Source organism: Moesziomyces antarcticus (assembly GCF_000747765.1).
Source record: "Moesziomyces antarcticus DNA, scaffold: scaffold_v10072, strain JCM 10317, whole genome shotgun sequence".
Classification (NCBI taxonomy): Eukaryota; Fungi; Basidiomycota; class Ustilaginomycetes; order Ustilaginales; family Ustilaginaceae; genus Moesziomyces; species Moesziomyces antarcticus.
Genome location: NW_014638938.1, coordinates 1 through 13,387, shown reverse-complemented (window position 1 = coordinate 13,387; position 13,387 = coordinate 1). Strand labels below are relative to the sequence as shown.

The window sequence follows — 13,387 nt, the reverse complement described above, 5'->3', positions numbered from 1 at the left end:
CCCGCCTCGGCACCCGCCGTCGGCACAGGCGGCATACCGGGCCTGCGCGGCCCACCACGCAGTGCAAAGTAGATGTGCGCGTAAAAGTCGTCGGCGTACGGATCGGCGGTGATGAGCTGCGAGATCTGGATGCGCGTGATAAAGTCCTTGTCCGACCCGCTCATGAGGCCGTTGTACTTGGCCATGGCGTTGATCTTGTCCATGCGGCGCTTGCGCCTCGCCTCTCCGCGCTCCAGGTCGGCGATCTGCGCCTGCGCCTTCTCCATCATGAAGCGCACCGCCTCCTGCTCGGCCGACGAGGCGCGGTTGGCGTCGCGCTGCGCCGGGTCGAGCAGCTGCGGAAAGTTGTGCGCGATGCTCTCGAGCGAGTCGAACTGCATGGGCGGCGGCAGCGACAGGATCGACTGCTGCACCAGCGGCGGCATGGCGTCGAGCAGCGCACGCATGCGCGCAAAGTGCGCCGCCTGCGCCTGCTGCTGCGCCGCCTGCATCGCCGCCGGGTCGGCGTTGGGCGGCAGCATGGGCGGCACGGGCCCCATGCGAGGCATGCCGGCGGGAGGCGCGACGGCAGGCATGGGCGCCGCCATGCCCGGAGGACCGAGAGGCTGGGGCTGAGCCGCGGGGCTGCTGCCGAGCATGTGCGCGGGCGGAGGCGAGAGGGGACCGGCAGGGGGCGCGCCGGCACCGCGTCGGGCGCGCAGTTCGGCCTCGACCTCCTCGACCGTCATGGGCTTTCTTTCATTGCCGGGCTGAGCAGGCGCGTGGGCCAGTTGCTGGTTGGCACGCATGGCGAGCATCTCTGCCTCGACCTCCTCGAGCGTCTTTGGCTGAGGACGTTGCTGCTGCTGCTGCTGCTGCTGCTGCTGCTGCTGCTGTTGTTGTTGAGGCAAAGCCTGCTGGGGACCACCACGACCAGCGCCGAAGCGAGGCACAGGGTCAACGAGGAAATCATCGAGGCTTGCAGCAAACTTGTTGGAAGGGTCGAACTTGGACTTGGCCTGCTGCTGCTGGTGCTGCTGCGGAGCATACTGATTGTAGTTGTTGTTGTGGTACGACGGTTGAGCCTGAACGTTGGCGGGTGCAGCGGCGGGAGCTCCGAAATCAAAATCCTTGCCGACGTCGACGTCGCCGAAGGTGTCTTCGTTGAGGTCGTCGCCGGACTCGTCGAGTTTGTCACCCAGACCGTCGTAGCCCTCCTGTCCCCAGGTGTAGATCTCGACGTCCTCCTGGGCGCCTGCAGCGAGCGCCTTGATCTTTGCATCGAGCGACTCGTCGTTGTCAAAGGTGGGATCGAAGGCGTCGTGCTTGTAGCTGGGACGCGTGGGGCGCCTGTCGCCGGGCATCGAAGTGTCGAAGCCGAAGAACGACATGGTTGACGATCAAAGCCCGAGTGGGCAGGTTGGAGTGTTGATGAAAATGCGATCCGGGAATTCCAATCCGTGAGCTGGAATGGAGCACGATTGGGGTGGTGACGAGAAAACCGTCTGAGTATGGATGTAGGACGGAGGATGCGGCGAGGGCGGCGGACGCGCTCAGACGTTGTTGGCCCAACCGAGCCGACCGAAGTCGAGCCATCAGAGTGCGGACCAGTCAGTCACGTGTGGCTTCTCTGTGCCGCAAACCTGCTGTGATCGGGCCGTCAAATCGCTAAAAAGATCCACAAAGTTGTAACGAAAGTCTAACAAACTCAAATCTATTTCCGGCCGCCTTTTGAGCTTTCATTTTGTGTGGAGGTTTGAGGCTGCGTTGGAAAGAGGCGCGTCACAGCGATGAGCCCAAGACAGGAGCTTCGGCGAGTCGAGCCGCTGGCGAGCATGGGAGAGAGAGGGAGAGAGTGCGTGCAGTACAGTGCGTGTGCTGCACGTCCCCAGCCCGGAAGCCGCCCGGTCCAACCCTGCTGAAAGGCGCTCTACCAGCCCACTCGATCCAACCTCAACTCAAAGCCAACCAACGCAACCCCCACGCCTACACACACACACACACTCTCTCTCTCTCACATAGACACGCGCTGCCCACCTCACCTCCTTCCTTTCCGCTCCATCCCATCGATCGCCTCGGATCGGCCTCTCGAGAGAGGGCACCCTCAAAGGCATCACCTCGAGCCGAGCCAGAGCGACAGCACCCCATGCGCATCGTAGCGCCGCGCCGCCGCCCATCATGCCGCCCAAATCGCTCGTCACGGCGCTGCGCGATCGCTACCTCAACACCATCCGCTCCGTACAGCCACCCGCACGATGGAAGGTGCTCGTCGTAGACTCGTTCACAAAGGAGCTCCTCAACTCGGTGCTCAAGATGTACGACATCCTCCAGGAAAACGTCGCACAGGTGGACAACATCGAGCTCAGTCGCGCACCGCAGTCGTCGCTCGAGGCGTGCTACCTCCTCACCCCCACCAGCCAAAACGTAGACCGCATCATCCGCGACCTGGCCCCCGACGCAGCTCGCCAGCCCACCTACGCCGCAGGTCACATCTTCTTCGTCGACAGCCTCTCGGATGCGCTCGTCCACAAGCTCACCTCGTCGCCCGCAGAGCCCAAGCTGCGCCAGCTCATCGAGCTCTACACCAACTTTTGGCCTATCGAGTCGCAAGCCTTCTCGCTCAAGTCGCCCCACAGCTTCCTCAACCTCTTTCAGCCCCTCGGCGGCCTCTATGGTCCCGACCCCATGGAGGCCATGCGCACCATCGACGAGGAGCTCCAGTTCTCCACACAGGCCATCCTCAACGTCTGCGTCACTCTCAACGAGTTCCCGCTCATCCGCTACTACAACCCCTCCCATCCTCCACTCGGCCCGCTCCAGCCACCCAAGGATGCCATCAAGTCCCACACCGCCGCCGCCAACATGTACCAGGGCAGCGCACGCATGGCGCGTCTGCGCGGCAACAACAACAACAACGATGCCGGCCTCGCAGGCGCAGGCTCCGACGGTCCCGTCGCCGGCGAGCATTTCACACGCAAGCTCGCCATGCGCGTCCAGGCCGCCATCGACCAGTACGTGCGCGACAACGAGCCCAAGATCGAGTCGAGCCGGCCACGTTCGGTGCTCTTCATCACCGACCGCTCCATGGACACGATCGCGCCGTTTTTGCACGAGTTCTCGTACCAGGCCATGTGCAACGACCTGCTCGCCATCGAGGACGGCACGCGCTACCACTACACCTTTTACACCGCCGAGGGCGAGCGCGACGAAAAGGACGCCGTGCTCTCGGACGACGACAACGTCTGGACGGGCATCCGACACCTGCACATCGCCGAGGCCATCGATAAGCTCACCAAGGACTTCAAGCAGCACGCGGGCGAGCAGGGCGCGTTTGCCGATCCCAACTCGTCGCTCAACGACATGCGCGACATGCTCGCCTCGCTGCCGCACATGCAGGAGATGAAGGAGAAGCTCTCGCTCCACCTCACCATGGCGCAGGACTGCATGAACCGTTTTGAAAAGTCGCGGCTGCCGCAGCAGGCCATGGTGGAGCAGAACTGCGCCACCCGGCTCACGCCCGAGGGTCAAAAACCCAGGACGCTGGTGGAGGAGATGGTGCCGCTGCTCGACGACCGCAGCGTGACGAATACGGACAAGGTGCGCATCATTGCGCTCTACATCATGTACTGCGACGGCGTACCGGACGAAGACCGCAAGCGTCTCTTCCAGCACGCGCGGCTGGGGCGCTACGAGATGGACGCCGTCGACAACCTCGTCCACCTCGGCGCACAGGTGGTGCGCGACGCCACAGCGTCCGGCTGGGACGCGTGGTTCAAGAAGGGCAAGCGCAAGCAGCAGCCGGGCGAAAACGAGTTCGAGCTCAGCCGCTACCAGCCGCTCGTCAAGCTCATGGTCGAAGACCACTTTGCCGGCAAGCTCGAACAGGCCACCTTTCCCTACGTGCGCGATGCGCCTCCGGAAGCATCGACAGGCCTGTCGCTACCGGTGCAGACGTCGGCACTGGCACGTGTAGGGCTTGGTGGGGGTGGCGCAACGACGACTTCGGCAGCGAGCGCACGTACGCAGCCCAGCAGTCTGCGTTCCGCCAAGCCGACGTGGCACCAAAAGGGCCGGGCTGGGTCGAATGTGGGTGTCGAGAGGAGTGAGAATCGCCAGCGCGTGCTCGTGTTCGTTGCGGGCGGCATGACGTACTCCGAGATGCGTTCGGCGTACCAGATGAGCGAACGCCTGGGCAAGGACTGCTACATTGGATCGTCGCACACCTTTACGCCGCAGTCGTTCGTCGAGGTGCTCAAGCAGTTTGGCAAGGCAGGAGCGCGCGAAGCTGCGCAGCAGCGCCCACATCATCCGCATCATCACGAGCATCATCATCATCAGCAGCAACAGCAACTGCCACCGGGCGCACGGGGGCTTAGTAAGCCCGCCAATGACCGCAGCGCCATCCGCACCGAGTCGCTCAAACACGGCGCCTACCCGCCCCACACTGGTACGAACGGCGGCCAGTCGGGGTACGGCTCGCCACCCGTGGATCAGTCGACGTACGACCGCAGGTTCCAGTCAAATGCTCCCCCACCTTCCCACCATCCGCAGCAGCACCAGCAACAACAACACCAGCATCAGCAGCAACAGCAGGCGCCGAAATCTAGCCTCCCTCCACACGTTGCTGCGGATGCAAGCGGTACAGCACGCAGCTCCAGTCCTGCCCCCAGCCAGGCGAGCGACCTCAGCCAGCGCTCCAAGGACAAGAAGCGTCTCAAGAATCCCTTTTCCTTTAAAAAGTGATCCCTCCCCTCACTGATGCCACACAATCTTATACCTCCTTCCACCACCTCCTTGCACACTCGAAGCTGAGCAGCACGAACCTTTGCTCGTTGCAATTGAAGAGCTGGGCTTGGGGGGCGTTTGGGCTTCTTCACCACCCTCGGATGCCGAGGATGTGGCGTACATCCGTCGCGAACCTGAGCGAGTCGAGGATGGGCAGCAGATCGAGCAGCGCCTCGTCGTTCGGATCGTGCGTCCAGCCCTCGATGGGGATGCCGTTGGCGCGATTGATCGCATAGCTCGCCGGGCTGTTGTCGACCAGACACACCTTGCTGAGATCCTCATCGACCACCTTGAGATTCTTGACGTAGCTCCCGCCCTTGAAACTGCAGCTCTCGCGGAACAGCCTTGCCGAAATCAACCCCCGCCCTTGGTCCAACCAGTCGATCACCGGGTCGGCATACTCCTGCACGCTGGCGGTGAACACCACCACCGTGTACCACGACGCAACCTTGCGCAGGAAATAGTCCGTCCAAGGTCGCTTGTACACGTGGTACAGTACCGACCGACCGTCCAGCACAACTTCGACCATGTGCGGTCGAATCCGGCGCGGATTGTCGTTCGCCCTTAGCCCCAATACCGCTCCCGCTGTTTCGAGCCCCAGGAACCCCGAGGTGGTGGTTCGACCGCCCGCGCTCGCATAGTGCGACGGCGATCGCGACGTCGAATGGATCAGCGTCTCGTCCAAATCCAGCACCAGGATCTTGGGCGAGTGGTGGATGATCGAGCTCGTCGGTCCACGCGGCACCTTGGACGGCATCATCACCGCCGTCTGCGCCTCGCTCCCATTCGCCGCCCCCGTAGCAGCGGCTCGCCTCGCCGCCCTGCCGCGCGCGATCCTCGACTGGCGCTCCGCCTCCATCCTCGCCTCCTTCTCCGCCATGGCCGCGTCGATCAGCGCCGCCTTGCTGTTGTGCGCCAGCATCGGATCCACCGCCTGCGGATTCGGCAGCAACCGCGACGGCGTCCGCGCGCCCGACTCGAGCGCCTGCCACACCGTCCCCATCTCGGCCGCCTGATCCTCCGTCACCGGCTCCTTTTCAAAAAACCCTGCATCGTTGCCGTCCGGCTTGGGCGTGCGCGGCCTCACCCCCACCTTGGCATCGCGCTTCTCCCCATCCCGCTTGCCATCCACTGCAAACCGCAGCGGCCCCGGCCGACCACCACGCTTGCTCGCCTCTTCATACGCCCCCGAATTCTTTTCGAGGATCGGCACTTGTGCACGCTCGTAGATCGCCTGGACCGCCTGCTCGGAGCGCCCGGCTCGACGGCGGCGCAGGTAGCGCACGCAGTTGACGGGGCACAGGAATACGGCAAGCAGCAGGTCGCGCAGCGCAAGCAGCGCGCGACGCATAGCGCGCTTGGCCCCGCCGCGCTTGGAGCGTTTCGCGTGCCCCTTGAACGGAGCTGCATCATCCGCGTCGTGGCCCGCACTGCCGTGCAGGGGAGCCAGCCAGCCTCGTGGCTCTTCGGACTCTGACGCTCGGGTCGAACCGGACCTTGAGCCGCGCTTGGAGCGCCGCCTTCTGGGCTTGGTCGGGGTGAGACTGCGGTCGACAAGCTCCTCGGAGTCGGTGGATGCGAGCGAAGAGGTGGACGTCGAGGCTGCAGAGTCGAGCGCCGACTTGATGGACGGATTGCGCCGCAGCGAGCTGCGCCTCGATGCCGAGACGGTGCCGGGATCAGCGCCCGGGACATCCAAGGGGCTCGACGAGTTTCGATTGATGGTCGGCGTGTGCTCCGACTCCCGATCCTCCTGACCCGCAGCGGCAGTCTCCTTCTTGGGCGTGGCCGAGGCAGCGTCGGGATCGACCACGGTCGAGGTTGGATCTTCGTCCGCAACAACCTGGATAGCAGCCGGCTCGCCCTTTGCTGCATCGAGCAGCGTCTCCTTGTCGACGCTCTTCTCGTCCTGCTCGTCCTGGTGGTGGTGAGTATGCTGCGCTGGCTCGGATGCAGAGACCGAGGTGGCGATGGATGCGGGCGACGCATGCGGCTCGAGCGTGACCGAGGAGGTGTGGTCCCAGCTGCTATCTGCGCTACTCTGGGAGATTGTCCTCTGACGCGCCAATTCAAGATCTTCGGGTGAAAAGTCGCCTCCGTCAAACTCGACGATATCCTCGCGCTCCTTTTCGGTCAAGAGGTCCGGATCGTCGTGCGCGTGCGGTGGTTGCTGACTCCTCGGCCACGACTCGCGCGGTGCATCCTGATCGGCCGAAGTGAGCGTGAGCGAGGCTGCGTGGCCGAAGCGAGACTGACGCCTGGACTTGCTGCGCCTGGAATGCGAGCGAGCTTCGTCGGAGCTGCTGGAGGAAGCGTCGGTGCGGCCGTGGTGAGGTTGGCCGGAGCCTGAAGACGCCGTACGCCTGGCCTGGCCGGGGCGGGGAGCGGTTGAGGAGAGCAGGAGGTCATCGAGACTGGGTGCGCGCTTCGTGCGGCGGAGAGACAGCTGCGAGTCGCTGATCTTGCGGGAGCGGGCACGAGAGCCGGGATGAATGGCCTCGTCGAGCCAGCCTGTGAGGCCCCAGAGACCGCTCCACCTGGCTGGGCGCGGATTGAGCGAGTCGTCGTCGCTGTCGTCGGTGAGCGCGTGCGAAGAGTTGATGCCTGCGGGGGTGCTGCCGGTGCGCCGGAGTGCATTGCTGTACACGGAGCGGGGAGGGTCGTCGTGCTCCTGCGACCATCTGCGGAGGGCGGAGGAGCCGGAGGATGTGGGGGGCGATGCGCTCGAAGCTCTGCGGCTGCCGGGGAGGGAGGAGTGGGAGCGGGACCGTTTTGCGGACGATGGGGCGCGTGACGAGGGCCGCTCGGGAGCCGCCTCAAACGAGCGACTGAGCACCGAGTCGAGGTAGCTGATCGAGTTCATGGCGTCGTGCTGGCGGTGTTGCTGTAGGTGTGGTGGCGATGCGCGCGTCTATACTAGTCCAAAAGGAGGCCTTCCGATCGATCCAAAAAGTCACCGCTGCGCTGCCATGGCTGGTTGCGGCGTTGCTCCGACAGTCGTGGCGCTGCTTGGTGCCAAAAACTGTAGCACTTGCTCGGATGCGCCGACGATGCAAGAACGAGGGCCCAAAACGGCGTGGTGTCGGAAACGCCGACCTCGCGCGCAATCGCTTCGTCGCAAGTAGGTGAGCCGAAGCAAAGCAAAAGCAAAGAGTGCTGCGTCGAGGATGGTCGAGCTGAAGGAAACACACGACGAGCAGTCGCGGATGTTGGGGGAGGCGGGCGAGCAGCCCACATTTGGACAAATGGACTCGCAGTCCGAGCGGCGGCGGCATGAACCGGCCCACCCCCAGCCACGCCGCGCATCGTTGCCTGCCGACTGACGCGGATCTCAGCCAACCCAACGCATCCCAAAACCCTGGCGCCACCTGTGGACGCAGCCTTTTTCAGCGCTGGCCCTGCATGCCGCGGTTAAAAACATCCCCCAAAAAATGAGGCAGCCCACGGCGACATCATTTTCGATGTCCAATTTGGGCCTGCTCTTCGGGCCGCGCTGCATGACGCACCGATTTTTTCCGCCCGCCTTTGCCTTCGCACGGACTCGGCTTGGCGGCTCATTATCCCCACCCTCTCTCAACTGCACCTCCAAGTGTTGGGAATTGCAGACTCCATCGCGCTCGTCACCTCCATCGGACATTCCGCGTAGCAGCACGCTGACGCTTGCTCCCACGATGCTGCAAGCCGCTGCGATCACGGAGCTGCTTTCGCGCCTCATCAGCGACGATGCTTCCGAGGCTGGCATCGTGCGGCCGCACACGGCGCTTCTGTCGCTCGTCGACTCATCCGAGCTCTACGCCGTAGCTACCAAGCTGGTGGAGCAGCCGCCGGCTCGATCTGCCGTCGCATCCATCCTCGCCAGCACTGCTGCGGCTGCTGGCACACCACCGCCTTCGCAGCTCACCTACACCCGCGCCGCGCCGCTCACGCTCGACGAGCGCGCGGCTTGTCTGTCGGCTATCGCCGTGACGGCGTGGAGACAGGCGGCGGAGTCGAGCACGGCACCTTCCACCAACGGTGTCGCGCGTTCGGATGCAGGCGTCATCGTGATGCCCGGCGCATCGGTGTCGGTGGCCAAGCACGCTGCGCGGATGGCGGGATTGGGCGGTGGGAAGCCGGGTAAAGAGCTCGTGCCGCTGCTGTTGGAGAGCGATCTGGGCCGCGTGCTGGTGATGCCGATCGTGCCTGCTCCGACGACCAGTCCTTCGCGCAACGAGCTCGCGCACGACGACGTGCACGACGACACACCCGCATTTGCAGACCACTCGAAACCGTTCATGCTGCTCACGCTCAACGCCTCCTGCAGCGCCGCGCCCTCGATCGCCCCCAAGAGTCCCGCCACGCCCAACGCGACGAGTCCGGCACTCACGTCATCCGTGGCCACGCTGTCGGCGAACAATGCGACACGCTCGCGCCTGCGCTCCGGAGGCACCACCCCCACCTCGGCGCGCTCCGAACACACGCCCACGCCATCGCGCTCGCCCGTGTCGGACCACTTTCCCCCAGGCTCCACCACTCTTCCCTCTGCACCTGCGACTGGCGAGGCTGAGTCTGCCGCCGCACCCGAAGCTGAGGGTGCCAACGACTGGGACGCCAAGCAGTGGGCGGCGCTGTATGCCCAGGCCAAGGCGTTGGCTCGTGTGCTGGCGCCCAGTCTGGCGCAGAGCGGAGTGGCGCATGACCACCACGACGACGCAGCGGGCGAAGGCAGACACTCGACGCTCGTCAGCGACGACGAGGCCGATGCGTAGCCACTCTCTCCACCAGGCCACAATGATACCCCTGATAGCATTGCACACCCGTCTTCGCTGTGATTCGCATGGCTGTGGCAGACTATCCTCCGGCGAAAAGCAGATATGAGGGAGTTGGATTTTTGAGATGCCGAAAAATGCGCGAAGCGTTCGGTAGAAGTGCGGTCAAAAAGAGGAAACGGAGCGCGGTCCGGACCGGAGCAACTCCGCTCTTCCCTTCACCCTCCCCCGCGCGTGTTCAACACCCGAGGTGGGGGAGCTCATGCTCTGCTTCGAACCATCATCTTTGTGCACTTCACAATGTCTTCGGTACCGGTGCTTCTGATTGTGATGGGCACGTCTGGGTCCGGCAAATCCACTGTCGGATCTGCACTTGCCCACTCGCTCCACTGCCCCTTTGTCGACGGAGACGATCTGCACCCCGCGACGAACGTTGCCAAGATGTCGGCTGGTCAACCGCTCAACGATACCGATCGAGAGCCTTGGCTGCGAACCATCCGCGAGACGGGTCGAACCCTCGCTCTGACCCAAACACAGCCCGAAACTGCACCGGTGAAGAAGCTGGCCGAGGTGTACGAAACGTCCCAGCAGACTCGGACTTGGACGGACGAGGCGGTTGATCCCACCGCGCACGTTTCGGACCAGCCGACGAAGGGGGCCAAGGTGGCAGTGATTGCGTGTTCCGCTCTCAAGCTGGTGTATCGTAGATTGCTGCGTGGATCGATTCAGGCGCTCGATGATCCGGATGCTACAGCGGAGGAACATGTGCAGTACAAGGATCTCAGGACGGTGCATGTGTACTTGGACCTGTCGCGCGAGTTGTTGGAACACCGAATGGCCGCGCGCAAGGGCCACTTTATGAAGCTCGACATGCTCTACTCGCAACTCGACACCCTCCAAAAACCCACGCCCCAAGAACCGGACGTCATCATCGTCGATGTTCAGCCCGATACCACCACCGACGCCATCATCGCCCAGGCCGTAGCACAACTCCGATCCCAAGCCATCATCTAAACCCACAATCCACACATCTCACACTCTCGAATGCGGGAAAAGCGGTTTGAATTACGAGGAATCTACGACTTGGAGGAGGCAACACTTGCCTCGTGCTTGTACTGGTGGATGAGCGCATTGATTCGGTCCTCCTTGTCCTTCCTCTCCTGGGCGAGCAGCTGGAGGATCTTGCCGTGCTTGGCACTGGGCAATCCCTTGGTCTTGACCATGAAGCGGGGGAACTTGTCGCCCTCCTCCCTCCTTGCATCCTTGACGCCCTCGGCCGCGAGCGCGTCGAGGCCGTGGTACATGCCTGCATCGCGGTTGGCGATCTCGTCCTCGTACTGCTGCGTCGACTTTTTGCCTCTCCATCGCGGCGACTTGGTCATCTTGAGGTACACGCGCGCACGTTCGTAGTCGAGCTCGCTCGTGAGCAGATGCTGCTTCTGGAACTCGGGCGACACCTCGGGGAACAGGAACGGCTCCAACAGTCCCACCTCGACCTTCTTGTACGTCCTGCCGCGACCGGTGATCTTCTTGCCCGTGCGGTTGTCGCGCGTGACGGGCGAGCGGTAGATCGCCGAACGCGCCCACGTCGTCTTGAGCCCATAGATCGAAAGCAGATACGAGCGCAGCGCGTGCTTGTGCATGCTCAGCGGCACGCGGAACGTCGCCTTGAACGCATCGTACTCCTGCCCTGGCAGAGTGTGGTTCTTGACCAGCTTGACGATCGTGTTGGGCAGGAACGTCAGCTCGCCCGCACGCTCCGGTTCAGCATACCACCGCGGTGCAACGGACGACAGGATCATCGAGTCCTCGCTATCGTCAATGTACAGCTGCGAGCGGTCGCGCAGTTTCCACGCCGCCTTCTCCTCGGCCATGCGCTCGTCGGCCGACAGCTGCTGCCACGCCTCCCACGCCAGCGGCTCCTCGTCGGCCTGTAGCTTACGGAACGCCGCCCAGCCGTCGTCGCCCTGCATGCCGAGCTTGTCCGGCAGATGCGTGCCGGCCTCGCCCTCGGGACGCGGGTAGCCCGACGAGTATCCCTGCCTCCAGCCGAGCTTGCGGATGCAGTCGTAGCGCACACGCAGCATAGCCGCTGCACGCTGCTCCTTGGACAGTTTGCTCCACACCTTGCGCAGCGCATAATCCGCCTGCTGCTCGTAGTCCATCAAGTCCCACGACTCCAGCTGATGGGCCTTGCCGCGATCCTCGACCGCCTGACGCTCGCCCTGAATACGACCGTCGAGCCACTTGTTGGGGTCGGCGTCCTTTACGCCGGCGTACGCGCGGATCTCGGCCTCGTTGGGCGTCCACAGACGCGCACGCGCCGAGCGGAAGCTCTTGGCAAGCTCGTAGTGCTCCCTGAGCCACTCGGGGAAGCGGTCGGATTTGAGCGCCTCCACAAGCTGGTGGTGTCGCGACTCGTGCGTGTCGAACCAGCCCCACTTGAGCAGGTACTTGGCGGCGAGCTGCTCGAATCTCGGCGGGATCTTGGCGTCTGGATCGCGCGTGCCCCACGTGGAGAGCAGCTTGGCGTCCTCGGCCTCGGTGCTGAGCTGCCTGGTGCCGCGCTTCCTGCGACCCGAGGTGGGCAGCTGCTCAGGTGCCGGAGCGGGAGCGGGAGTGGCGTCGGTGTCGACAGCGGCGGGGGCGGCGGGAGCATCCTGACGGAAGACGGAGGAGACAGTGAAGCTCCTGCTGGGTTGGGAAATGGTGCTGGGAATGACGAGGGCCGACGCAAGACGTGCTGGTCTCGGCGTGGCCACGAGGCGAGAAGCGGTGGAGGCGCCGCCGAGGGCGGAGCGTGCAAGCTGAGCTTGCGATCCTGGCGCTCTGATCATGGTGTCGATCGCAGCTTTTTGTGAGGATGGAGATGGTGATTGTTGGTGATGGTGATCAGCACCAGTTGCTGGCGCTGGCAGCGGGCTCACCAACTTTTTTTCGCCCTTGCGATCTGCCCAGCAGAGCCTCTTTGCGATTCTTCCCAATCAAACCTGAGAAAGTCAGGATGCCACCCGTCACGTGCCGAGGCGAATTTTTCTTCTTTACAGATTTTTCCGGTCTAACACACCGAGAAAATCGCCTGCGACTTCGGCTGTAGCGGAGACCACCACCACGAGCACCGTTCGGGAAGCCACGGTTGGCGAGGCGCCGATGCAGGCACGCAGACTAGTCGAAGCTAAAAAGGACGCTACTCTCCATGGCGACGTCGAACGTGCACCGATACGCAGCTGCACCGATACGCAGCTGCACCGATACGCAGCTAATTCGGTGCAGTCGGGATGCAGCCGAAGCGCCGCTGGAGATGGTGCGAAAGAGGCGTGGGAGCAGCGCTGCGATGACGTTGCAAAGGCTTCGCGTTGAACTGCGTTGCTCGAGGCTGCAGGTGCGGTGTCGATCCGAAGTGCTCGCGTGTGAGCGGAGCCAGGAGCTTGTTTGCAGCTCGAAAGCAACCGCCGCCGCCAGCCCCAACTCAATTCGACGCAGCTCCTCATCCTCACGAAAAGCAAGCAAGCAAGGCGGAGATGCGTGTCGAGCTTCTTTGTCTATCGGCGCGCGGCCGACGTGTGACTTTTAAAGTGGAAGAGCGACCGTGTGAGGAGACGGCGAACCAGCGTTGAACCCCGGCTTGGGCTCCCCAGCCTAGACGGACGCGTCCCCTCGGTCTAGAATTCCAACGGACTGCAGCCACCACCACCCCACGCACAATTTTCGCAGCTCGAGGCTCTGGCTCTGGCCCGCTCTTTTCGGTCAGTGCGCCGCTGCTGCCCAAAATCGACGCGACCGCCGACGCAGCCAAAAACTCGCAACACCGCACCGCACTGGACCTCACCTCACCCTGCACCGCACTCCGCCCACCTCTCTCTCTCTCTCTCTCT

At 63.6% G+C, this 13,387-nt stretch overlaps 6 protein-coding genes across 6 annotated transcripts; 3 read left to right on the top strand and 3 right to left on the bottom strand.

The window, feature by feature from the left end:
- On the bottom strand, window positions 1-1,370 carry PAN0_072c6597 (uncharacterized protein; the record flags this gene model as incomplete). Its single annotated transcript, XM_014797969.1, has 1 exon — window positions 1-1,370. A coding segment is annotated over one exon (1,370 nt), but the record flags the coding sequence as incomplete, so codon positions are not given.
- A 787-nt stretch (window positions 1,371-2,157) lies between these two features.
- Window positions 2,158-4,722, top strand: PAN0_072d6596 (sec1-like snare protein; the record flags this gene model as incomplete). Its single annotated transcript, XM_014797968.1, has 1 exon — window positions 2,158-4,722. One exon carries the CDS (start codon window positions 2,158-2,160, stop codon window positions 4,720-4,722), a length of 2,565 nt encoding a protein of 854 aa, XP_014653454.1.
- Window positions 4,723-4,852: 130 nt separating this feature from the next.
- Window positions 4,853-7,627, bottom strand: PAN0_072c6595 (NLI interacting factor; the record flags this gene model as incomplete). Its single annotated transcript, XM_014797967.1, has 1 exon — window positions 4,853-7,627. The coding sequence occupies one exon, from the start codon at window positions 7,625-7,627 to the stop codon at window positions 4,853-4,855; it is 2,775 nt and encodes a 924-aa protein (XP_014653453.1).
- A 568-nt stretch (window positions 7,628-8,195) lies between these two features.
- PAN0_072d6594 (uncharacterized protein) lies at window positions 8,196-9,512 on the top strand (the record flags this gene model as incomplete). Its single annotated transcript, XM_014797966.1, has 1 exon — window positions 8,196-9,512. One exon carries the CDS (start codon window positions 8,196-8,198, stop codon window positions 9,510-9,512), a length of 1,317 nt encoding a protein of 438 aa, XP_014653452.1.
- Window positions 9,513-9,812: 300 nt separating this feature from the next.
- PAN0_072d6593 (shikimate kinase) lies at window positions 9,813-10,526 on the top strand (the record flags this gene model as incomplete). Its single annotated transcript, XM_014797965.1, has 1 exon — window positions 9,813-10,526. The coding sequence occupies one exon, from the start codon at window positions 9,813-9,815 to the stop codon at window positions 10,524-10,526; it is 714 nt and encodes a 237-aa protein (XP_014653451.1).
- A 62-nt stretch (window positions 10,527-10,588) lies between these two features.
- Window positions 10,589-12,349, bottom strand: PAN0_072c6592 (uncharacterized protein; the record flags this gene model as incomplete). Its single annotated transcript, XM_014797964.1, has 1 exon — window positions 10,589-12,349. One exon carries the CDS (start codon window positions 12,347-12,349, stop codon window positions 10,589-10,591), a length of 1,761 nt encoding a protein of 586 aa, XP_014653450.1.
- Between the last annotated feature and the right edge of the window lie 1,038 nt (window positions 12,350-13,387).